Source organism: Equus quagga, chromosome 8, assembly GCF_021613505.1.
Source record: "Equus quagga isolate Etosha38 chromosome 8, UCLA_HA_Equagga_1.0, whole genome shotgun sequence".
NCBI classification, from domain to species: domain Eukaryota; kingdom Metazoa; phylum Chordata; class Mammalia; order Perissodactyla; family Equidae; genus Equus; species Equus quagga.
In genome coordinates this window covers 78,387,622-78,413,948 of record NC_060274.1, presented here as the reverse complement: position 1 = coordinate 78,413,948, position 26,327 = coordinate 78,387,622, and the positions used below count along the sequence as shown (strand labels likewise).

At 38.7% G+C, this 26,327-nt stretch overlaps 1 protein-coding gene across 6 annotated transcripts in view; it reads right to left on the bottom strand.

The window, feature by feature from the left end:
• Positions 1-26,327, bottom strand: part of DNAH11 (dynein axonemal heavy chain 11) — a 295,116-nt gene that overhangs the window by 113,693 nt on the left and 155,096 nt on the right. For all 6 annotated transcript variants that reach the window (XR_006889759.1, XM_046669559.1, XM_046669561.1 and 3 more), the window contains exons 47-54: positions 23,508-23,673; positions 22,746-22,848; positions 20,927-21,166; positions 19,224-19,385; positions 18,772-18,965; positions 16,262-16,424; positions 15,180-15,303; positions 14,619-14,761 (exon numbers count right to left, since the gene is read on the bottom strand). Coding sequence is in view for 5 of the 6 variants with exons in the window: in XM_046669559.1 (XP_046525515.1) it covers positions 14,619-14,761; positions 15,180-15,303; positions 16,262-16,424; positions 18,772-18,965; positions 19,224-19,385; positions 20,927-21,166; positions 22,746-22,848; positions 23,508-23,673 (1,295 nt within the window). In the remaining variant the exon portion in view is untranslated. The remainder of the gene's footprint in view (positions 1-14,618; positions 14,762-15,179; positions 15,304-16,261; positions 16,425-18,771; positions 18,966-19,223; positions 19,386-20,926; positions 21,167-22,745; positions 22,849-23,507; positions 23,674-26,327) is intronic.

Here is a 26,327-nt window from a genome sequence, read left to right as displayed (position 1 = left end):
AAGAAATCTGCCCCAAGTGGCCGCCCCACCAAACACACGGAAACACCGCTGAGCGCCTCCCTTAAAATCTCCCCCTCTCTTTTTGAACATTTTTGATGATTACCACTAATAGTGGGAAATTTATCCTTTTCCTTTACACAAGTAACAGTATAACAATAAGAAATAAAAGTAAAAACCAAGTCACCATGATAAAATAATACCAATACTTTCATCTTCTCTCCTTCCACTCTGTAATTCATTCGGCTCAATAAAACTGTGTAATATACTTATAAAAAATGTTTTATCATATTGACTGTTTACTTCGTTTCCATGTAAAATAAAATACCTTCCCTGCAGTTCTTCACATTTTTAAAAGAGTAAAAAATTCAATTTATACATGCTCTTGATAAGAAATTTGTAAGTTTCTGCTTAAATCTAAAATTTTATTTAAGTATTTAATGATTTAAGAGTTAATTTAAATCTGAGTCTGTTTCCAGGCTCTTTTTAGTGACGCAAGGATTCTTTCTGTCAGTAGTGCCTGAGTGTGGCTGTGACAGCGTGTCGCAGAAGCTCAGGAGGGGAGCAGGACGTCACAAGTCACGTGGGTGTGGGCATCCTTTCTGGGCGTCTCTGAGCTGCACAGGGCTGTGTGCAGAGCTGGTACAAAGGAGGTGTTTAGGGAGTCCCAAGTCCTTGTGGACTCGAGGGCAGTGGGGGGAGTAACGCCAGCTGGGTTAAGGTCTGAGAATGAGAGTCTTGGTTTCCTCTTTCTTAGAAATGGCTGGGACTTGATATAAAACACAGCTTTGCAGCTCTCTCAACTAAGCCTTGAACACTTTGAGATCAGGCAATTAATAAAATCATTTTTTGAAAGATACGATTTTTTTCCCCACAGCATTTAAAAAATTCACATCATAAAAATCTCCAGCATATGTGAAGCCATATAATATCTCATTTAACAGGTACTTTTACTATGTTTATTTTATATACTATGGCTCTTCAACAACTCAAGACAGATAAACCCTAATATTTAAAATGTTTTATTAACAATGTATAAGCTGATCATTTATTCATTATATTTAAGAGACTAGTTACAAAGTGAATAATTGCCCTAATATTGCATGTGCTAAGTTAACAAGCCTCAGTTACAATGCATAATTTTCACTTATGTCTCGGTTCTTACGTTTCTCCTACCAACCTTCTTTTCTCCCTATACTTGACTATTTCTCCTTTCTGTCCTAGAAGTTGTTTTTTTTTCCACACCCAACATTTCTCATTAGTGACAATTTTAGAAACCTCATTTATACATAACTGTAACAAAAGGCGGTGAGAAAAAAAAGCATCCTTTGAGATGCTAAACATTTCCATCACTTCTACACTTATATTTCTACACTTGTTAATGGCACACCATCAGGTCTTAAGGATATGTTAGAAAACAAAGTATCTGAACCACGTATGTTTAGTCTCAGGAAAAAAATACTTTCTCTGAGTTAATTTAATGATATGCTTTCATTACTTATTGAAAGATAATAGAGAATGCTCCTTTAAAGATTTTTTTTCCTACAATTTTATGGTTAGGACATTTTTTCCTATGTTATTTACTATGGCTTCAATAGGATCCTCTCCCAATGCCATGTAAATTTCCCACGGAGGGTAGGTAGGGGGAGGCTGGTAGGTCCCAAAGAACTGTTAAGAGCTGGTCAGAAATGCAGTCTTGGACCCACTCCAGACATAAGGAATCAGAAACTCTGGATGGGGCTTGGGAATTTGTGTTTTCAACAAGGCCTCCAGGTGATTCCAACATCCACAGCTATAACCAATAGCTTTAAATTTCCTGTGGGAACGCTTAAATGAAATATTTACATTTTCAATGTGTCTGCAGTTGGTGAAATACTCATAGAATCTAAGACTCTATCTACACACAGAGTAAAATGGAGAATGTAGAGAATTTTAAAGAAATTAGATAATCTTCAATAACCTAAATTCTATCATCTAATATACATCGTTATCATATCTATATACACCTATATCTACATTGTATCTATAATACATCTAATATGTTCCTTAGTACTTCCTAAGAAGGGAAAGGACGGTATTACACTAGCCTTGGGGAGCGCAATTATTGACCCAATCCACTGTTCGATAATTTCTAGTTTTGCCAGAAATCTACCACAGAATATCTCCTGCCATCCAGCTCACCTTGGTAGTAGTCTCCTGTGAGATTTTTCCAAGAGCCCATGCTAATGTCTGGAAACTGTCAGTTATTCTCTTCTTTTCTAAAATAGTCTCCACATTTTATAGATAACCTGGAGTAAACTCAAGTTGTTGCCTCAAGCAATATTACTGTGGGGGAAATCATCCTGCATAATTTTCCTATTAAATTTCACTTAATTTCATGAGAGATTAACATAGCAGAGATTTATAATAAATAAAAAGACAATTGAAAAAAAGAGAGTTACGATGTCCATAATTTTTCAGCTTTATTGAGGTATAACTGAAAAATGTAAAATATTTAAAGTGTACAATGTGATGATTTTATACCCATATACACTGTGAAAAGATTCCCCTTATTGAGTCAATTAAATCTGCCACACCATATATATATATATATATATATACGTATATATATATATATATATATATGTATAATTTTTTTTTGGTGAGAACATTTAAGCTCTATTCTCTTAGCAAATTTCAATTATACAACAGTGTTATCAACCATAGTCACCAGGCTGTACATTAGGCCCTCAGAACTCATTCATGTTATAACTGAAAGTTTATACCCTTTTACCAATCTTCCCCTATTTCCCCCATTTCCTACCCACTGGCAACCACTTTTCTACCCTCTATGAGTTTGATTTTTTTATTTTTTAGATTCCACATATAAGCAATACCATGTAGTACTTGTCTTTTTCTGTCTGCCTTATTTCAACTTAGCATAATTCCCTCCAGGTTCATTCATGTTGTTGCAAATGACAGGATTTCCTTCTTTTTTAAGGCTGAATAATATTCCATTGTATTTTTGTGTGTGTGTGTGTATATAATATCTCACATCTTCTTGATCCATTTATCCATTGATGGACACTTAGGTTGTTTCTATACCTTGGCTACTGTGAATAATGATGCTATGAATACGGGAGTGCAAATACCTCTTCAAGATAATGGTTTTGTTTCCTTTGGATATATAACCAGAAATGGGATTGCTGGATCATACAGTAAGACAGTTTTCTTGAGGAACCTCCATACTGTTTTGCATAGTGTCTATATCAGTTTGCATTCCTACCAATAGTGCACAAGGGTTCCCTTTTCTCCACATCCACGCCAGCATTTATTTCTTGTCTTTTTGATAATAGCCGTTCTAAAAGATGTGAGGTGAGATCTCATTGTGGTTTTGATTTGCATTTCCCTGACGATTAGCTGAGCGCCTTTTCAGGTACCTTTTGTATGTCTTTGAACATTTGTATGTCTTTGAAAAATGTCTATTCAATTCCTTTGCTCATTTTTCAATTGGTTTGTTTTTTTTGCTGTTGAGTTATATGAGTTCCTTGTATATTTTGGATATTAATGTCTTATTAGATACATGGTTTGCTAATATTTTCTCTCATTCCATAGGTTGCCTTTTCATTTTGTTGATGGTTTCTTTTGCCGAGCAGAAGCTTTATACTTTGATATAATCTCATTTATTTTTGCTTTTGTTGCCTTTGCCTTTGGTGTCAAATCCAAAAAATCCTCACCAAAACCCCGTTAAGGAGCTTACCCCCTACATTTTCCTCTAGGAGTTCTATGGTTTCAGGTCTTACAGTCAAGTCTTTAATCCAGTTGAGTTGATTTTTGTTATAGTGTAAGATAGGGGTCCAGTTTCACTCTTTTACATGTGGCTATCCAGTTTTCTCAACACCGTTTATTGAAGAGACTATTTTTTTCCCATTGTATATTTTTGGCTGCTTGGTTGAAAATTAATTGACCATATATGCATGGGTTTATTTCTGGGCTCTCTATTCTGCTCCATTGATCTATGTATCTGTTTTTAAGTCAATACCATACTTTTTTGGTTACTATAGCTTTGTAATATAGTTTTAAATCAACAAGTACCTCCAGATTTATTCTTCTTTCTCAAGATTGCTTTGGCTATTGGGGTCTTTTGTTAATTCCATACAATTTTTATTTTTCAGGAAGATTAGCCCTGAACTAACATCTGCTGCCAATCCTCCTCTTTTTGCTGAGGAAGACTGGCCCTGAGCTAACATCCATGCCCATCTTCCTCTACTTTACATGTGGGATGCCTGTTACAGCATGGCTTGACAAGTGGTGCGTAGGTCCACACCCGGGATCCAAACGGGTGAACCCTGGGCCTCTGAAGTGGACCATGCAGACTTAACCGATGTGCCACTGGGCCAGCCCCAATACAAATTTTAGAACTGTTTTTTCTATTTCTGTGAAAAAGCCATTGGAATTTTGGTAGGATTTTATTGGGTAGTATGGACATGTAAACAATATCAATTCTTCCAATCCATGAACACGGGATGTCTTTCCATTTATTTGTCTTATTCAATTTCTTGCATCATTCTCTTGTAGTTTTCACTGTATAGATCTTTCACCTCCTTAGTTAAATTTATTCCTAAGTATTTTATTCTTTTTGATGCTATTGTAAATGAAACTGTTTTAATTTGATAGTTATTAATGTATAGAAATTCAACAGACTTTTGTATATTGATTTTGTATCGTGCAACACTACTAAATTTATTAGTTCTAACAGACTTTTAGTGGAGTCTTCAGGGTTTTCTTTATATAAGATCAGGTCATCTGCAAATAGAGAGAGTTTTACTTCTTTCTGATTCAGATGCCTTTTATTTCTTTTACTTGCCTATTTGCTCTGGCTGCAACTTCCAGTATTATGTTGAATAAAAGTTTTGAGAGTGGACATCTCTGTCTTGTTCCTGATCTTTGAGGAAAAGCTTTCAGCTTTTCACCACTGAGTATGATGTTAGCTGTGGGCTTGTTATATATAGCCTTTATTATGTAGAGGTACATTCCCTCTAACCCACTTTATTGAGAGTTTTTATCATAAATGGATGTTTTATTTTGTCAAATGTCTTTTCTACATCTATTGAGATGCTTACATAATTTTTATTGACTGCTTTCTCTGTATCTATTGAGATGATCGTGTGGTTCATTTTGTTAATGTGGTGATTCATACTGTTTGATTTGCGGATGTTGAACTATCCTTGCATCCCTGGAATAAAGCCCATTTGATCATGGTGTATGATCCTTCTAATGTATTTTGGGGAATTCAGTTTGTTATATTTTATTGAAGGTTTTTGCATCTATGTAACAGGTATATTGGCCTGTAATTTTCTTCTCTTGTGGCATCCTTGTCTGCCTTTGGTTTCAGGGTAATGCTGGCCAGGTAGAACGAGTGTTCCCATCTCTTCCATTTTTTGGGAAGACTTTGAGAAGAATTGATATTAATTCTTCTTTAAATATTTGGTAGAATTCACCAGTCAAGCCATCTGGCCCTGTATAACTTACCTTTGAAATACCTCAGTCTAGTATGATACACACATCAATACTCACTTTATACCTTTGAGGCATTGGTTAATATCTGAAATACACCTATAGAAACTACACAGGCTAGGGATTCTTAACCAGCATTTCACATACTCTAATAAAAGTTCACACAGCAAAGTCAGCTTCCTGAGTTCTTAGCTAACTTCTCTCAACAACACAAATGGTTGGTTAGTCAGCATCATGAATACTGAAGATAATTTTTCGTTGATGAAAAGAGTAGTGTTCAAAATATCTGAGAAAAATAGAAATAGTGTACTTGCATCTCCATCATCATATGAAAAGAATAGGAAAATTTAGATATTGAAGTATCCCAGTAATTATACCCTTGGTTCTTTACACTTTGGATTTTGACCAGTCCTGTGATAAACAGCTTAAGGCAAGATTCTGTCTTTTTATGTGATTCTGATGAGAAGACCAGCTGAATCCTACCATCAGAATATCGCCATATCTGTCCCAAATGACCTTTCAGTAAGGGCTAGTCAGGTTCCTGGGACTGCAATAAGCTTACAGAGGAAGTTTTAAGACTTTAAGACTCATTTTAAGTTATGCTACATATAAACTTTATGTGTAGCAGCGATCAGTCTAAGACTTGCTTTTCTTTTCTTTTTTTTTTTTTTGACGAAGATGAGCCTTGAGCTAACATCTGCTGCCAATCCTCCTCTTTTGTTGAGGAAGACTGGCCCTGAGCTAACATCTGTGCCTGTCTTCCTCTACTTTATATGTGGGATGCCTACCACAGCATGGCTTGCCAAGCGGTGCCATGTCTGCACCCGGGATCCGAACCAGCGAACCCTGGGCCGCCAAAGCAGAACGTGCGAAATTAACCGATGCACCACCAGGCTGGCCCCTAAGACTTGCTTTTCTTGAAGCACACCTTGGGTTGGGAGATTTGGGGAGAACTCTCCCCTCCCACCTGAATAGGTGTTATCTACCTCTAAGGACAGAAGGTCACTGAAATATATCCCCCTCCAATAGTTCCTGACAATTGCAAATGATCAAATTGGCTTAAGTTAGTTCCCAGCAGTGGACTAGAAAGAAAAGTCAGCTAAGAAAATAAAGTTAAAAATGACTGAGACAGCTGTGCTCTTTTCTAAAAGCAAATTCTCACAAGTGAAAAGCAAGCCCTGAAATCACCATCTATGTCTTTCCTACAGCTCTAACATTTGGATGTCAGGAACTTACTTTTGAAATCCATACCATAGAATTTTCTATTCTTTTTTTACCCCTACCCAGGTGTTATGACTCATGTGCAATAACCCACTTTTCACTGTGCTTTGTAATCTGTCTCAATTTCTTTTAGATAAGATCCCATCGTAAGTACATATTTATTTGTATCACTGAGAGGACTCAGTCCATTTCCTCTTGTAATGGAAATCTGAATCGCTACCGTCACTCTGCATTTCTTTACAGTTGATATAGTTACTCTCAGAAGTAACCGTCCCACATATTTACCTCAGAAGCTTCTATCCATAACTTACACTTGCATTTATCCTCAAAAGTCTCAGTATTTTTCAATAATGATAAGATCTTACAGACAGAATCCTCACAGGAATGGAGGTTTAGAGTAGAAACTTTCCCAAGTTTGACTGTTTTAGTGTCTCTTTATCATCCTTACATCCTCCTCTACCATCCCTCCATCTAACAACCTTTAATTTCAATTATTTTGATGAGATCCAACAGCATCTTCAACATATACACATTCAATACATTTTTATGTTTATTTTCTTTTTAGCTAACACACAATGAAATCATTCTCACAACCTTTTACTTGTGAATATTGGTCAGCACAGATTTTTACTAGAGGTATTGTTTCACATTGGGGAGTTTTGGTTCTTATATTTATTTTTTTCTTTTTTTAAACAAACTCTTCATTTCATAAAGAAAAGGTATGTGGAATCCCAATAGATAGCAAAGAGCAAATCCATTCCTGAGGAGAGAAGACAGCAGGAGTTATAATTCCCACTCCGTATTCTCTACTATACACTCCTATGTACAGATGACGAGTAGGTCCTCTCATCTTAGCTGCCCTGTCCTCAGGGCATACGCTGCCCACACACTGCTCTCCAGGCCAGCCGGCAGCCCCAGAACCTCATATAATAGTATTGTTGTTGTTTTTCAAAACAGGAAATCAGATGCCTTATTCCCTACGGAATAGGTCCATATTTGAACCAGGTCATGCAAAGTTTGGGGCTTATGATCTGTGCTGCTCTGCTAGGAGAGCAGTCAGCATCCCTGCTATGTGGTAACTCTACACACACGTGCAGTTGCAAGAACAAGGCCCATACTGTGCCGGCAAACCCCAGATGTGAATGTACACAAAATGTGAAAAATATGAACATGCTGTTCAAAATGCAAAGTTTATTCCATTTAAAGGGATGTCCTTTATTCTGGGATTAAGCCCTTCATTTTTGGTGTTAAAATTTTCTTTTATAATAAACAACAAGGGAGATGACTTCTACTCACTCTTTGAGATGCTTCCTAATCATTTTTTCCTCAATGAAAGCTTTACAGCCCTGTGTTCTGTTCTCTTATACACCCCTTATCTCTCATATACACGGCTGTAATTTTATACTGCTTGTATGATATGGCGGTAGATGCTTGTCTTCCCAACAATGAGGTGGGCTCCAGGTGAGCAGGTGCTGGCTCCTACTCATTATCATACTCCCAGGGCCTAGCACATCACAGGCACTCAATAAATATTTGCTGAATGCTGAATGGACAGATGAATGAGTAAACAGATGGCAGTTAAAAAAATTCTTCTAGACAGAATAAAATATTAATATCTGTGTCCTATTTTTTTGAGGTTTCGCTGTTTTAAGAAATTTTGAAGACAGTGAACCTCAGATAAAAAATACAAGGTCACAACTTTTGTCTTTCTCTGAAGTTTTTTTTAATTCTACTTAGATCAAATAATATCAAAAACTGCAAGGGCAAGAGATATAGCACTGTATTCAGAGAGGTGTGGTCCTAATAAGCAGAACGTTGTTGGCAGGGCCGAGACTGACACAAGCCTGGAACTGGCAATGTGCAAGCCAGCCTTTGGAGTGTTTCTTGTTCTCCATGAGAGCAAGGGTCAGAATGAGGGGCAGGAGGGAGAGAAGACAGCATCACTCAATGATAAAGCCATCCTAGACAGGCATCCACGTAAGGGAGACGAAGCCGGGTGCTCTGCCCATCAACCAGAGGCAGATCTGAAGAGACTTGACTTAACAATCACGGAAGGGTGAGGTTTTGCAACATCTGACTTTTTACTGGACAGGTGAGTAGTTAAGTTTTTTACACAAGATCAAAGATATATCATGGAAATGACTTGTGTGAGTACTAAGTCTTTCAGCTTATGCTGTGCTACGGTGTTAATCTGATGCTCAGAATGAGTGTTGCTCAGCATCTCTGTTGAGCTATCAAGTTCCCTAGACATGTTGTAGTATGAGCCAAGAGAAAATCACCCATACTGTCCGTTGCCAAACTCCGAATATGAATTGCTCCCTCTTCCATCCAAGAAAGAAGAAGAAGATGAAAAGCCTATATTGGGCCTGAAGAAAAAATACTATAAAACTAAGAAAAATAAAGAAGTGTCCAGCAGATTGAAAGGAAGATAATTCCACTGAAGTTAATTTCATATAAGAACCTGAAGAAAAGGATAAAAACTTGCTCACACTCTCAAAAGGCTGTAAGGAAAGAAAATTATAGAAACCCATAATAAGAGAACAGGCCAAGATAAAGGAAGAAGATAACACAAAGGGATCCATAGAAGAACATATATAATAAAATACATCTCTCTTCCGAAAAATATCTGAAGCATAGGAAACTGGAAGGAAATATATCAATATGTTTCAGTAGTTACCTATAGGCAACACAACTAAGCATAGTTTTTATTTTCTTTATATGATTCTGTATTTTCAAATTCTCTACAATGAACATATATTTCTTATATAATCAGAAATGGATCTCTCTCTCTATATGTGTATATATATATATATTTAAAAATACAGAACCACATGAAGAAAATATATATACAAGATATATACACACACATCCTTAAATACATAGATAGATAACAAGACAGATATCTAAAATTTTGGGCAAGAATCAGGGGCTGCTACACATATCAGGTGCTCTTTTTCCCTATGGCATCGGATGGCCAGGAAGAAAGGCAAGAAAGAAAAGTTTTGGGGTTCACTAAAGTCAACAGGAGAGAAGATCAAAGTACTATACTCTAGTTGTAAGAAGAGAATTACACAGGAAAAGATGCACATATACAAATGTGAAGCAGAGAAGACAATTGGCATTTATCCATTGGCTTATTTCAGGCAATCCAAGGACACACATCTGATCATCATTAAACGGAACTGCCCTGTGGGATTCAGAGGTCACATTTTGCACACCAACAGGTTCTCACCGCCCTTGCATTTCAAATGGGAACTGGCTTTGGGTGGTGAGCATGGGTAATGGGGTGGCAACTCCACATCATTTAGCTTGACCTGCCAGGTGTGCTCACCAACCCTTGCAACACATTTAGCTTCCCATGTTGCCCAGCTAGGAACATATGCAAAGGAAATATCAGCTTATCAGAAATTGAGTCTTCAGTACATGCTGGTGGATATCACAATGTATGAAACTAACAGAGAGCAATCTAGAATTCTTTAAAAAAATTTTCAAGGATTTGAAGGTAATATATACGGATGAAGAAAAAGAAGCTGCCATTTTCTTGTAAAAGGTGATCCATTTCTTTGCCGTATTATTTCTCCCTCAGGGCAAGACGCTGACCACTAACCTTTCTGATGATGCAGCAAACTTAGTGACAAGGCCAAGAAGGATTAGGAGTATTTGATAGAGATCCTATTCCTCCTTAGCATTAAAAATCAAAAAACAAAAAAGCTCCTCCTACACATTTTAGCAGGAAAGAAGACTATTCAATTAGTAATCCCGTGACAGTGGGGGAAAATGATTCATATCTAACTCCAAAGTAAATTCTAGCTTGTACTAAGGTAAATACAAAACAATGAGAGTATGAAAAGGACTAGACAACAACGGAGATGAATACAGAACTGATCTCGGTTTCAGTGAGGCCTGCCTAAGCACAGAAATCAAAGGAAACACATAAAGGAAGAGACTGATGGATTGAACAAAGTAAAAACTGAAAACTCCTGTACATCTATCTGCACTATATGAATATTAGCAAGTTCAAGGAGAAAAACCATATCACTATCTCCATAGATGCTGAAAAGGAATTTAATAGGTAGATACTTCCTGGACAAGAGACATATCCTGAATCAAAAGCCAACATAAGACATGATAGTAAAACATTAGAAATACCCTCATTAATGCAAAAATCAAGACAAATTCGTACTATCACCATAATTATTTAACACTCTCCTGTAGATTTACCAATGCAATGAGGGAGGAGAGCAGATAAATAGAATATGACGAATATCATTACCTGCAGGCTACATGATACCAACCAACTAATAGAAACTATCAGAGAGGCAGGAAGGTCGCTGGTTATAAAATTAAAAATCAGGAGCTCTCCCATGTACTACAAACAACACACCACCAGAAAACTTTATGAAAGAAATATTCCTTCTACAAAACAATACACGACTTTATGTCATAAAGATTAAATTCTCCCTAATATAAAATAAGCTTTCATCATGATTTCAATAAAAATGAAATGTGTTTGGAATTTGACAAAATGATTCTGCTGTTTATCCAGACATATAAACATATGAGAACACACACACACACACACAAACTAGATAAGAAAGAGCAATTAGATATTAGATACAGCGGTGGATAATAAAGCTTTAATAATGTACAGAGTACAAAGCTGGGATCAGCAGCAGAAAGACTGATCAAGAAAAGAGAACAGGGGATCCAGAAATAGACCCAATTAATATGGCTATTTGTCATATAATAAAGGTAGTACTTTAAATCAGTAAGGAAGAAGTACATGATATTGAGATAAAAATGCATCTTTTTGGATGAAAGCAACCTGAAACCTCTGAGCTCACTCTTTACCACATATAATATCAAACATATTCCAGACAAACTATAGTTTTAAACATAAACACAAAAGCATGCCGGGCCTGGAATGGCTGACGCTGCTATTTCAAAATCCACTTGCGATTTTATTCAAAAAGCCCATGTGACAAGATCAAATATTCACTTCCCCAGCCTCCCCGATAGGTGGAGGTGGCATATGACACACTTGTGGCCAGTTAGATGGCAGCTTAAGGTTTGGGGAGAAGCTTTGGTTTCCTGATACAGAGAGCCCCCGTGTTTTCGTCCTCTTCCTTCTTGCCTGGAATAGAGTCCGGATTGCACTCATCTCGTGATTCTGGGGCAGGAAGCCTCAGGGTGAGCGCAGGGGGACGTGAAAAACGGGAAAGCAGGGGTCTGTCAGGGGATTACGAGCTAGTCGGGACTCAGCGATGTGAGACGCTCAAGGAATTGTTCTTGGAGATTCTCTTATTTGTTGCCCAATTGAGCCCCAACTGCTTCTAGTGAAGAGTTTTCTCATCTTGGAGAAAAAAATGCTTTCCTAAATTTACAAGAAAACTCAAATCCATAAAGGAAAACACTGATTAATCTAACGTTAAAATTACAAAGTTATAAACAAACAAACATGTACCATATATACATTTAAAAGACAAACGACAGAATAAGCAAAATGAGGCACATATATAAGACTAATTGCTTAATCTACATAGAACTCTTAGAAACAAAACATGTCAAATTTGATGGAAAAGTGGGCCTTTAAGACTTAGCCCCGGAAGTTACTCAGCCTCACTCTACCGCACTGTACTGTACTCTATTAGCTGAAGCAGCCCTAAGCCCACCCAGATTCAAGGAGAGAGGACTCAGACTCCACCTGTGAGTAAGAAGGGCATCAAAGCATTTGCAGGCATATTTTAAAACCACAAACTGCATCTATTGAACCTAGCAATTCCCCTCTAGGAATTTATCCTACAGAAGCAAGCAAAGTTGTGTATAAAAGATGTACGTAAAGGACACACTTTTATTTTAGTACTGTTTTTAACAGCTGTTCTCAAAATTTCAGCACGCCCCCAGAATCACCGGGAGGGCTTGTTAAAACATAGGCTGCTGGGTCCCACCCAGAGGTTCTGATTCAAAAGATCTGGGATTGGATAATCTGCATTTTTTTTTTTTTTTCTGAGGAAGATTCACCCTAAGCTAACAACTGTTGCCAATCCTCCTCTTTTTTTTCCACTTGAGGAAGACCAGCCCTGAGCTAACATCTGTGCCAATCTTCCTCTATTTTGTATGTGAGACACCTCCACAGCACGGCTACTGAGTGGAGTAGATCTATGTCTGGGATCTGAACTCATGAACCCAGGCCGCTGAAGTGGAGTGTGCAGAACTTTAACCACTTAGCCATGGGGCCTGGCCCTGGATAATGTGCATTTTTTAAAAGTTTCAGAGCTGGTTCCATGGCTGAGTGGTTAAGTTTGCATGCTCTGCTTCAGCAGCCCAGGGTTTCACTGGTTCGGATCCTGGGTGCAGACATGACACTGCTCATCAGGCCATGCTGAGGCAGTGTCCCACATTGGAAAACCAGATGCACTCACAACTAGAATATACAACTATGTACTGGGGGGCTTTGGGGAGAAGGAGGAAAAAAAAAATAAGATCGGCAAAAGATCTTAGCTCAGGTGCCAATCTTTAAAAAAAACCAAAAATTTCCTAGATGAGGTTGACTCTCTTGCTCTGAAGAACAGACTTTGACAGCCAGTGATCTATAACATTCCTATCTCGAATTCTATTATTGTACTTGTTTTTCCATTTCATAAAGAAAATTTCATCCAAATATACCACAATGGGACAGTAGAAATCCTTGGCTTTGTTACAACCTGGCAAACATAGTCTTACTAACATTTTTGATGGGGAGAAAACTCTTTAGGCAACTGAACCACAAATTCTGATCCTCTAACCTCAGCCCAGAATTGCTCCGTAAGACTAATGTGGAATTTGAAAAAGTAGGGCAGAGGAGAACCTTACAATTCTTCTATACTCCAGGCAGAGTAATGCCACTCCCCACCCCCTTTCCTTGTGTACACCAGGCTCTGTGGCAGCCCCAGAGCCTGTGACTCACTTGACAGGCGTGCAATACCAGAAGTAGCAAAGCAGTAACTTTTTTAGGTTACTAACCATTTCTATACCAGGAAGCCTGAATTTTCCTTAAATTGGCTTCCTGCCATGAGTTTGGAGGTGTGTCTTGTCTTCCTTAATACTCGATCTTTGCTGCTGCTATTGTTTGGTTATAGTATATCTCCATAAGCTAAACTGAAGCATAGAGTAATGTATGGGGAGAACCATGGGTTGAGCCTCAGATCCTCTGAATAATACGCCTCAATTATTTGCCCTGAAGTGCTGACATAATTCACTTCCTTAATTCAGACCTCTCCCACTGCTCCGTTAATGATTTACAAACCCCTCACATCATCCCAATTTACTTTCCCAGCCTGATCCACCTCATTATCCCAATAGGAACTCTATGTTCCAGTCATTTAGAGCTTTCTTGGGTTTCTTCAAATATGTACCATACAGTCTATCTTACTCATATAAACGCTATTTCCTCTTCCTGAAAGTTCTTCCCAGCCTGTTGCTTCCCCATGAAATGCAATCCACGCTCCACACCTGGCACATCACTTCCTCCAGGTGTGACTACTGCAGTTAGGAAGGATGCTGCCCTCCTCTGTAACCCCATGGTGCTACCTAATTGGTCCTGTACTGCAATTATCTGCGGTGTCTCCTGTCTCCTGTAATAGTGTAAGCTCCTCAGGACAGACACCACATCCAGTTCAATCAAGTATCACACAGGCTGCTCAGCACAATGCATCGCAGGAGCTCAGCATCACAGGAAACTTTAGGAAGGTACACTCCAGATATGTGCATGTAAAAATGCAAAGGTCCTTTCAAAATGAATGACGACGTGTCCTTAGAAAAAGAACGGCAAATTCAAACTCATCATATGAATCCTGAAATAGAACCAGATCATAGTTCCAACAGCAGGTTTTAAATAATATGCAAGTAAAGCAAGGGTTTCTTACTTTGAGCTGTAGTCGCACCCTGGCCAAAAAGAATTTCCAACAATTTTCTCTGGAGTCCACAATGCCCAGACCACGAACTTCATTACAAATTCCAGAAATTATCTTGTCTACATCTTCATCACTGAACAGATCTGGGATTTCTCCTGCCCTCAAAGGAATGAGTAGAATTTAAATTTTAGATATGACATTTTAATACTCGAAATGCTTTACAATAAAAGTTCAGCTTAAATGATAAAGAGTTTGAAATCAGAAATGCCATTTTTCTTTTTTTCCATTTACAAGACACACAACACAATGAGAACAAGCTATGATGAACACACCCACTAAACTTGTACACGTAGGAATAACATTTACTTCACTGAAGGCCTCTCCAAGACACCTCAAATCCATAAGGAGACTAAGAAAGTAATACACCTCAAATTAGTTCAGTTTATAGGTTTCTCCCCTAAGACTGTCCCGGAAAACATCTCAAAGACAAATTATCTCTCTTTAAAGTTCACTGAAACTACAGATAATTTGTCATTGGGGAAGACCTTTCAAGAAATGTGTTGGTCTAATCACCTGACGCCAGCAAGTCATTAATCAGCACGAGAAAGCTCTCATCTAGAACCTGGGCATCTGTCAGCAGGAACACAGTGGGCATGTTCTTGGCTCCAGCTCTGATGTACAAATTGGCAAGATCTACCTGTAAGGAAAGGAGGCCATCATTCATGTTTTGTTAAAATGCTGATGCGACACTGGGAGTACGTGTGCGAGTGCTGGGAAGAACTGAAGAACTGTAAAGTGAGAGCCGCATGTTGTACTTTCCCTCTGTTTACATATTCTTTCCTCTCAGTGACCCCATTATAGGGGCAAATGGCATGACATCACCTCCATTTCTGGCATATAATGATGAGTGTCATGTTTGTGGCTTAATGGAGCATAGGGGTGAAAACAGGCTGCTGCTAAACAAGGCCCTTCTCATAGAGTGAGAATGAATTCAGCGGTGCCTCTGTCAAGCAAAGCGGTAGAAGGAAGTTTCTGCTCACTTCAATAATTGTCTATTTCATTGAAAACAGTTTTTGTTTGGTTATTTATTTAGTTTTGTTTAGTAATATTGAAAGCATGTGATTTATTTTTCTGGTTTAAAATAGCACTTGCCACAACTCTAAGTATTATTTTGTAAGTACTGTTGTGATTGAAAAGCAAAATTTTAAAAACATGTACAAATTTCTTGAATGTATTCCCATCACATTTTATTTCCATAATCTTATCCAAAGTGGAAGAAATCTATTTGCACTTGTAAACAAAGTATCTTTTCTTTTCCTCTATCATACAGGAATACTAACAGTATTCAATATCAGGCGTAGTCAATGCAAAGGAAAAAACATTTGCGTAAGCAAGTATTAAAATATTTTCTGAGTCAGGTCTAAAGGTTTATAGGCTTATATACCATAAACATTCTTAGAAATTTACTATTACTAATCTGACCATGAAGGAGAAACAGCCAAAGAGGAATAAATCCTCTAAAGAGCTTTCCCCACTCTTTGCCTGGTTGGGGAGGCCCTGGCCAAATCTGGGAGTCAGAGCTGACATGGGCCAACAACCGTGGATGCTTTATCCGCCAGGCCACAAGGGAAGCTCTGCTATCACCCCTTACTCACCTGAAGGTCCTGGATTCCAAAGCCTTCAGTCAGAGTGATCTGGAACACCTCAAGGCCACAAATGTAGGCTGCCAGCCGTGACAAGCTCTGCTTGCCACTGCCGCCCACTCCGACCAACAGTGCATAACCCTGAGGGGTCCGGAGGATTCGGCTGATGCGACACCTGGTAAGAGAAAGACACCCACAGCAGCATGAAATTTAAAGTGCCTGGGGACTATGCCTGTTGTATTTTTTAGATAAATACTTCGACACTCAATTCCAATCTTTATTTCCAACCTTTAGTCTTGTTCCTCTGTTTCCCCATCATGCAAAGACGCTGCCTGCATCTCCCTCACACTGCTTGCCTAACAAACTGTCCTATGCTAGTGACATCTTGGATTCACTCATTGCTTTACTACTCTCCACCAAAACTCAAGGAAGGAAACATATACAAGGGCTGTTATGTAAGTTTCAAGCTTTTTTGATTAGTAAGAAAGATCCCAACTTCACATCAGCATCCATGTATGACGACATCAAAGGGAGAATGTCTGTGCCAGAAACCTGGGCTGCACAATCACTTTGGAAAGAACGGATTTTTTTTAGATCAACAAGCATCTCATGTATGATTTACTTCACGCAGATTAAACACTTGCCTCTTTCTATGATTCTTACTTCCTTTGCACCAAAGCTTTTGCTGTGCCTCGAGCACTCCAGAAAATTTACTGAAACCATTCAGAATCACAGAGGTAAATTTCCAGCAAGGCCAACTAATGCCTTGTTCTCTATAACCAAAGAGATTCTGAAAGCTTGAGCTAGTGATATTACTGCTATATTTCACAGTTAGGAATAAGTTGTCTTTAACATGATCAAAATGTGGTTGAAGAAATATGAAAAAAATAGAAGCATAAAGATACCAAAGTGCAAAAAATTGGACACTCACGTTTGCTCACGGTTGCTTTTCTGAAACGAATTTAAACTTGAGGCCCTGAATGATCCATACAAATGGCTTTTTTAAAGAGCCTTTTTTGGAAAAATGAAGTTGGGCTCACTTACACGTGGAACAGCATGTGTGCGCATTTCCTAAAAATCTTCATAACTCAACAGACAGGTTATTTTGACAAGCTCAGCCCTTTCATTAAATTTTACTTTACATGACCACACAATAGAACCATCTTGGTAAAGCTGTAAAATTACCCTCATACAGGTGAAACTTCAAGTTAGAAAGCAGAGTTTTCATTTCATTTTAATGTGTGCCTTGAGGTTTGTACCTCACAATATTTCCTCAGCAGGAAACTCTCTGTCTACAACACTCAAGGACGCGCTCTGAAATCATCTCTAATGCTGAGTTAAATCTGCTTCTAGCTCATAATCTTGGTCAACGAAAGAGCCTTCCTTTTCAGCCACTTGCGATTCCATGTTGAAGGGTTATACGGGAAGACTCTTTCCCTCAGCATCAGTGAGAGGCTGAGCCATAACATGCATCAGCCATGACATACACAGTGTACACCAACCCAACCAGAAACGGTGTTACTAATAATTCCAGCCATAACATGCATCAGCCATGACATACACAGTGTACACCAACCCAACCAGAAACGGTGTTACTAATAATTCACTTAACACCACGGGCACAGATTCCAAATAAAACTGTCATCAGAGGATTGCAAATGCAAAGGGATCAATAAAACAATCAATACTTACCATGCTTATAAGAACTGATGAGGAAGAGGCCTCCAAAGTTTTTCTTAGACACTTGGGCTAAACATTTTAAAGAGTAACTTCTAAAAATTTAATTCTCCACATTTTTTTGTCTGTTTGGATTTCCTTTCTCGCATACTTCCTTCTTTCTTGACTTACTTTTAGTCATGATTTATTTTAATCTTTGTCCACATATCACTTGTTAGAAAGGTATTATGAATTGAACATCCCCCCCAATTCATATATTGAAGTCCTAAGCCCCAGTACATCAGAATATGACCTTATTTGGAAATAGGGTCATTGCAGAAGGAATTAGTTAAGATGACGTCATACTGGAGTAGGGTTCCTAATCCCATTTCTAATCCCTTTTCTATTTTTCTGCCAAAAAAAATGTTCCTCCTTTTTTTCTAATTTGTATAAAAGTACCAAACAAGCTGGTAATGCTCCTGTTTAGCACAGTAGGCACTCAATCAACACAACATGCTTAATCAACAAAAATCAGTTTGAGTCTATCCTGTCTCTGCCACTCATGAACTTGATGACTTTGAACAAGTCACTTATCTTCCTCTTTCTTAATATTCTTACCTAACAGGGCTACAGTGGAATAAAATAGAATTATGGCTGTGACAGCCTTCAGAAAGTAGCATACCTATGTAAGACATTATTAAGATTGTGACATAATTTATAGAGACGCATAGTTTTACATTGTATGGCAAACAATAGATAAGAGCTGATAGTTCAGAGGGCTTCGTATGATCTATTGAGAAACCACAACAGCGGGGATATCCAGCCACTTTCACTGCGTGAAAAAGCATCACGACTAGTCAACTCACACATGTTGCATGGCATCTTCAAATAAAACAAGGGGCATGGTAGCATTCAGTTCATTGTAGTTGTCTAATGTTTCTGTCAGAATCGTCTTCAGCACCTCCCAGTCTTTCACAGGCATGTAACATGGGTCTTCCCCGCCATTAGCAAAGTGGCAGTAGATGAGCGGCTGTTGAAGCAGCACACGACTGTCTACACCCTGCAGGAGGAGGAAGAGAAAGACATAGTCATGCCAACGATCCAGCATGATCCATCTGAAGGCAGAGTGACCTAGCAAGGGAAAAGCTTGCAGATCAGTCCATGAGTAGATGGGTGGAACGTTTCCAAGTACAGACCAAGTATATTCTGGAATCACAGCTGTTTCAGCAAAGTAAGTATTTACACACTTTACTCACATTCTTATCTAACTTCTGCCCCAGCACCAGCAAACAGTGACCTCTAACATTCATAAACTTACTTCAAAATATTTATAAGCAGTTTCCAGCAACTTTTTCTGGAACAAATCACAATCCTGTGTGTCTATCAGTTTGTCTCCATAAACACGAGAAGATTCGTGGAGCCACAGGCGTATTAAATCACTTGGACCCTTTAAACATTCAGGAGAAGCAAATAAAATCCCCTACAAGGCAAGAAAGGGAATAATTAAAAATTCAGAAGCTGATGACATTCCAAGATAATATTTTCCTTTAACACTTTCTTTAACTTTATACTGAATGTAGCAGTTTATTGAGTTAAAATAAATATTATAAATAGTAGTTTTATATTTATACATACACCTACATATTAGTAGTTTTACTCAATGAAGCAACATTTAAAAAGTTTACTACCATTATACCCATTTTTAGGAATGAAGCTAAGACTGTATTTCAAGAGCCAACCCAGGAACTAAATACCACATCTGAGAACTTGTGCTTATTAAGTCTCCCAACTGATTAAGTTGCCAAAGCCAAAGTACAAACAGCTCACATAAAAGTCACACGACCATAATTTTTTTCACTCTAAAATCCTTTGATATCAGTTAATCTAACCCTTTCATTTCATAGATGAAGAATATGAGACCAAAAGTAAATTGCCCGAATTCACACTCTGTGGCTAGATCTGGGACTGGCACCAAAACATTTTGAGCCCCATGCCTCCTCAACACTGCCCTTCAGTATCTTGGATTCATACAGACCCGCTCCTCATGAGAGGGTCAGCTTGCTCTGGACTCAGAGGGCAACAACAAGAGCTGTAGAGAACTGGCTGCAAGAGGCTAAACAATTACTTGGTGGGGTCAGGTGCCGCTGACGGACAGGATGCGAACAGTGAGCAGCAGCCCCTCCCCCCACCGCCTTCCTTCCCTTTTCTTCTAAGATTAAAAATCTGCTTTTAACAGCTCTTCACTGGGCACAGACTTTCAGGCAGGTGCTAGACATATAACGATGAAAAGCAACGGTCCACATTCTCAGAAAGCTGTTGTCTAATGCAGTGTTATGGTCTTTTGAAGCAGTTGTTGGTTGATTTAGAAATGAGGGTTATAAAACTATAAAGAAACAAAAACCACCAAATATAAAGAAATCCATGAAGTTTTCATATTTAGCCAGTTTACTACCTCTCTCACAAAAGAACTTAAGCCATAAATAACTTCAACTACTTTTACTATACAAGGTAGACTAAAATAGTTGGATTTTTAAAAAATTCTGGGTTTTAAATTCCCTCTTTGGAATGTCCTTTCTAAGTCAAATACACAAACACTGTCCTTTTACCAGGTGAGCCAGGTAAGTGTCAATATCAAACCAAAACAATCTAGCAAGCTAAGAAATTGGAATTTCTCTTGATATATGTTTAAAAATCACATCACATAAATATGAAAAAATGACAAATTACCCTTCTTACTTGGCACAAAATAAAGCACTCAAATATTTATCTGGAATAAATTAAATAGAGAGTCCAGACTATCCCTGCTTCTATCGCTAAGTCTCTGCAACCTGAGAGAAACCACTACTCTCATTGATAAAATGGGAATAATAAACCTGCCATGCTTACTTCATAGAGAAGTTTATGGTGCAAAATGAACGAATACATATAAAAGTATGTAGCATAGTTGTAAACTAAGTTCTATAAATAAACGCCATTAATATTGTTCCACCCAAGACGTATAACATAGAGCTATTGAGGTACCTGGAAGATGTTTGATAGGTCTCTCAGATTAAAGAGGTAGTGGAATTTAATAGCTGTGGGTAAAAAGCTACGTGTCATCATCTGATAGAATGCGATCGTTGCTTGTATCAAAGTGGGGCCACTCCTGAGAACTGATGGACCAAACGCTTGCTGCTGGAAATGGAACCTAAGGATTTGGCTATAGATGGTGTTTAATGCATCCAAGGATGGAAAGTTGAATGCAAACACCGTGAAATGTCTCTGAAAAGAAAAACAAAAATAAGAAATTGCATAAAATCAGGACTATAATGGTACCAGTAGACTGCAAAAAAAAAAAAAAGCCCTATTTTTTCATCCCTTCCTGTATCTGTGCCCATTGCCATGTAACTTTGCAGAACCTCTCACTCTGACTCTGGGCCTGGCCATAGGGCTTGACTGAGCCAACAGAATGAGGTGGAAGTGACAGTGTGTCAGTCGCAGTCAGAGGCTTGTGTGTTTCCCCTTGCTCTCTTAAGGCTCTACCTTTGCCGTGAATTCTACAAGCCTGCTGAAGGGTGAGAGGCACACGAAGCAGCGGCCAATCACGTTACCGCAATCACTCCAGCCAAAGCTACATCAGCTGACAGTCAACTCCCAGACATGTGAACAAGCCCAGCCAAGATCATCAGAGTCACCTAGCTGACCCCCAGCTGACTCCAGGTAATTAAGTAACACTTATTGTTGTACGCTGTTATTGCATGTATGTTGCTACTGGTGGTGGTTGTTATTAAAAACCTTATACGCACACAAAAACTTGCATATTTATAGCAGCTTTATTCATAATTGCCAAAATGTGGAAACAACCAAGGTGTCCTTCAATAGGTGAATGGATAAAGAAACTGTGGTACAACCATACAATGAATATTATTCAGTGATGTAAAAAACTGAGCTATCAAGCTATGAAAAGACATGGAGGAACCTTAAATACATATTTAAGCTAAATAAAAGAAGAAAATCTGAAAAAGCTACATATTATATGATTCCAACTATATGACATTCTGAAAAAGGCAAAACTATGGAGACAATAAAAGAACCAAGAATCAATTCAGGGGAGAGGAAGGGATGAATATGTAAAGCACAGGAGATTTTGGGGCAGTGAAATTATTCCGTATGATATTTGAGTGGTGGATACATGTCATTATACATTTGCCAAAACTACAGATTGTATAATGCAAAAAATGAACCCTGATGCAAACACTGGACTTCAGTTAATAATAACTTATCAGTATTGGCTCCTCAATCGTAACAAATGCAGCACACAATGCAACACATTTAATAGGGTAACATGAGGTGGGGGAGTGAGGGAGTGCATGGGAACTCTATACTTTGAGTTCATTTCCTATAAACCTAAAACTGCTCTAAAAAAATAAAGTCTAGGGGCTGGCCCCATGGCCCAGTGGTTAAGTTTGTGTGCTGCACTTCAGCAGCCCAGGGTTTTGCCGGATTAGATCCTGAGCGCGGACATGGCACCGCTCATCAGGCCACGTTGAGGCAGCGTCCCACGTGCCACAACTAGAAGGAACCAAAACTAAAATATACAACTATGTGCTAGGGGGACTTGGGGAGAAAAAGCAGAAAAAAAAAAAAAGAAGATTGGCAACAGTTGTTAGCTCAGGTGCCAATCTTTAAAAAAAAATAAATAAAATAAAGTCTATTAACTAAAAATAAAAAACTTACATGCTTAACCAAATGTCCAGTAGGAGATCTACTTTGTACATCAAAGCACCAAGAATCAAGCTCTACAATGTTTGAACGTTACACTGAGGGGCTATGTGGGAGAGAGCAGGGCTCAACACCCTACCTGTAGCCTAGGATTGATCGAGAAACTGCCCACCATCGGATTCATGCAGGCAATGTACTGACAGTTGTGGATCTCTTTAAGCATCACTTTCTGTTTATCATACCTGTAAGATAGAAAACAGAGCCTTAAATCCAAAAAACTGAAGAGGACAACACAGCAAAATCCACCAGTTCATAAAAGTCTTCATCACAAATTGTCTCCTTTGATCTTTACACTTGTTTTATGATGCTGAGCTTGTTAGCCTTGTCTCAGAGATACAAAAACTAAAGCTTGGAAAACTGAGAGCTACACAGCTCCTGTGAGGCCAGAATCAACACATGGAGCTGAATACACACAATTGCTACTGATTGATTCTCACGGGACTCTTATTCCTGGTTAGAAATACCTGCGGCAAGGCTGGGGGCTTTCACTCTAGTTAACAGCAGGGATCGCAGATCCAGATCTTACCAAATAGTCACACCTCACAGAATAAGGTCAAGCTTCCCCTAAGTAATTTAGTGCGAGTTAATGTATTAAAGAGGTTAACGCTTAACTGGACAGTTTATGTTTCTAGGATACTTTTCAATCTAACTCTTCCAAAGATACAAAGGGAACGTATTCCATTTAAGCTGATGAAAAGAGGACACAAAGTGAAGTCCAAAAGTTATCACAGAAAGTACTCCTCAGAAGAGGAAGAAATTGGGGTAGCTCCATTTTTAAGTGTTTATCCATAATATCAATAATTAGAGTTTAGTCGAGAATAAAACACGGAGAATCGCTTACCAGTGTCCATAATCAATATGCTGTCGAATCAGAGTGTGGGGCTGAACAGTGCCATAGGGGTCTACTTTAGGCATATTCATGTCGTCGATAAAATATACCAATTTTTTGTTTCCTCCTGGACCATAGTTACGGCCAGCTTTTTTCTCTAGAGGTTTCTCAAGAATTCCTGAAACAAAGACATAATTCTGTCCACTAACAAGATAAAGTGTAACCTTCGTCCTTAGTCCTTTTTCTTATTTTTCCTCATCTTCTGTCCATTTCATTTACTCTATGGCTTCAAGTATCACCTCTCTGCAGGTTAATACCAGAGACATAGCTCTGGTCAGCTCCTTCTGTGTCACGCTCTCCTGCTAACCTCCATCCTTTGTCAGAGCTCACTTCACCTCTCCTTTCCTGGAGAGTCAACGTCTGCATCGCGATATCACACTGGCCATCCCATCTGAGACAGCACCATCGCTGATCTGTGTGCTTTCCTCCCCTGGACCCACTGTAATACATGAACCACTGCCAGTCCAGCCAGAGCCTGTCTCTCCGTCCTTCCCTATTATCCTTGCAGTAGTGTCTGGGGACCACTCAAGAGTCTCCCACATCCCCCGTCTTGGGCCACTGGAGTGCAGAAGCACAAGAGAATACCGCATGTAGATGTTATCCTGCATATACATCAAGTTACATTTCTCCACGTGCCTATCTGACTTTGTGTCAATACGTTTAAGAGAAAACCATGAGTGTAGAAAATCCTGAACAGCACGTGTCTGAGATGTAGTGTCTAATCACTTGTCAACTCTCCAAATGGATTATAAATAGCTTGAGGACAAGAAACTATATCATATTCATTGCTATATTCCTGATGACAACCACAACAAATAAGTAATTTGTTAAATGAACAAAGAAGTATATAATGAATAGTTTAACAAACTCCTCTTCCAAGCAGCAGATGTACATTCCCAAATGCTTGCTAAACATCAGTTCCTATTAGCCATTGGCACCTGGATATTCAGTCAACTCCAAATATGCCTGTTCCCAAACTCAATTTAACAGGCCTCTTTCCCCTCACAACCAACCTCTTCCTTTTTACCTTCTGTGCTCCTGTTTATGGTATTAACATTCTCCCAATCAGCCAAATGCAAAGCCTGAACATACTCTTTTTTTTTCCTGGTCCCCATTCTATCCAACTACAGCCTGTAAATAGTACCTCATGTCTCTTCCTTTTTGCTTCTCCCTCTACAGCGCTAGTCCAGGGCAATGCTACATTCAGCTAGTACATTACTCAGGGGGACTGGTCTCCCCTCAGATTTCTCCTCCCAAAGTATAACTTGTATCTTGTCAGTTCCTTGCTCCCCATCAATGGCTCACCATTTACTAAAAATGAACTATGTTCTCTTCAACTTGCATCATGGGTCCCTCTACAGTTACAGTGACCAACCATCCCAAGTTGCAGGGGACTATCCCAGTTCTGGTGCTATAAGTCCCATGTCCCCTAAATCCCCTCAGTCTTTGGCCAATTGGACAGCTGAGCACTCCATCTACAATATAACTTCAATGCACCACTCCAGCCTTTTCCCTGATCACTACACTTCACTCAGCTTAGACATTCAACTCATTGAATGTGTCCTACAATTTTCTCCCTTTCATAGTCTCTGCTTAAGCTGATCCTTCTATCCTAAACCCCCTCTTTGCTCGAAAACCCCGCCTGTCTCAAAGGTTTGAAATCCTAATGTTCTTTAGAGTACACTGTCTCTTTCTATTCCTCATGCTAGTAGTCAATCTCTGAGTCTTATTCAAGCCTGTATCCCTTCCAGGAATTAGCAAGATGAACTCATATCACAGGCAAACACTTAGTTCTAACTATTGAATTGTAACCCTAATCTTCCATTTACAAGTAATAAAGTGATCCCTCTTCTGTGTTTGTGAATGAAAAACACGTACTGTACACAGAGTCTGGGAAAAGTAGATAAATAACATATATTTGCTAAAGAAATGAAATACTTTTGAGTTGGCTTTTTAACTGTTCCATTCACAGAGATGAGGAAGACAAACAATTAGGAAAGAGATTACAGAAAAACCACTCTTGGCTGAGTTAATGATGTCAATGAATAAGATGGCTTATTATTAATCTCCATTGATATAGCTAAGAAAATAGCAACAACACACACACAATACAGAAACCACATTCAGGGCAACTCAACAGGTTTAATAAACTACTAGTCAATAGGGAGTTTCACTGCCCCCATGCACTATAACTCTGTTCCTCCGCTGGACAGAGCGACAGACCTACCAACACCAGCTCTTTATACTATTGTTCCTCTACTTCTCATGTCTGCATCATATGCCCTTCTTAAGTCAGAATGCCCAAGACACGTGTGGTTCTTTTGATTACACTGCTACATTTATTCAACAGTTTAAAATTATTCTTAATAGTTCTTCTAAGATTTAATTAACAGCTCATGACCTGTCATTTCATTGATACAGTTTGAATGAATTTCTCCTAAGTCAATCCCTTACTTGAAAAAGTAACCAGAGCACTCTTGCTTGGGTATATCCTTATACGGCTAGGGCTCCATGAGATTGATTAAAGGTAACCAAATGGTTTAGAGGCAAAGCAAGGGACACTGTTGATGTAAATTCTTGCTGTTCTAAAGAGCAATAACACAAATAAAGCCATGAATGATATAAAAAGCCCAAATCACCCTATTTAAACAAAGCGTATTTATCTAGAATGATGGTAAGTAAAAATTCATCTGAGACCTACACAAAATGTCTAAGCTTAGAGAAAGCAATCATCTCTTTGAGCTGCACGTCCTGGCCTTAACAGTCTCTAAT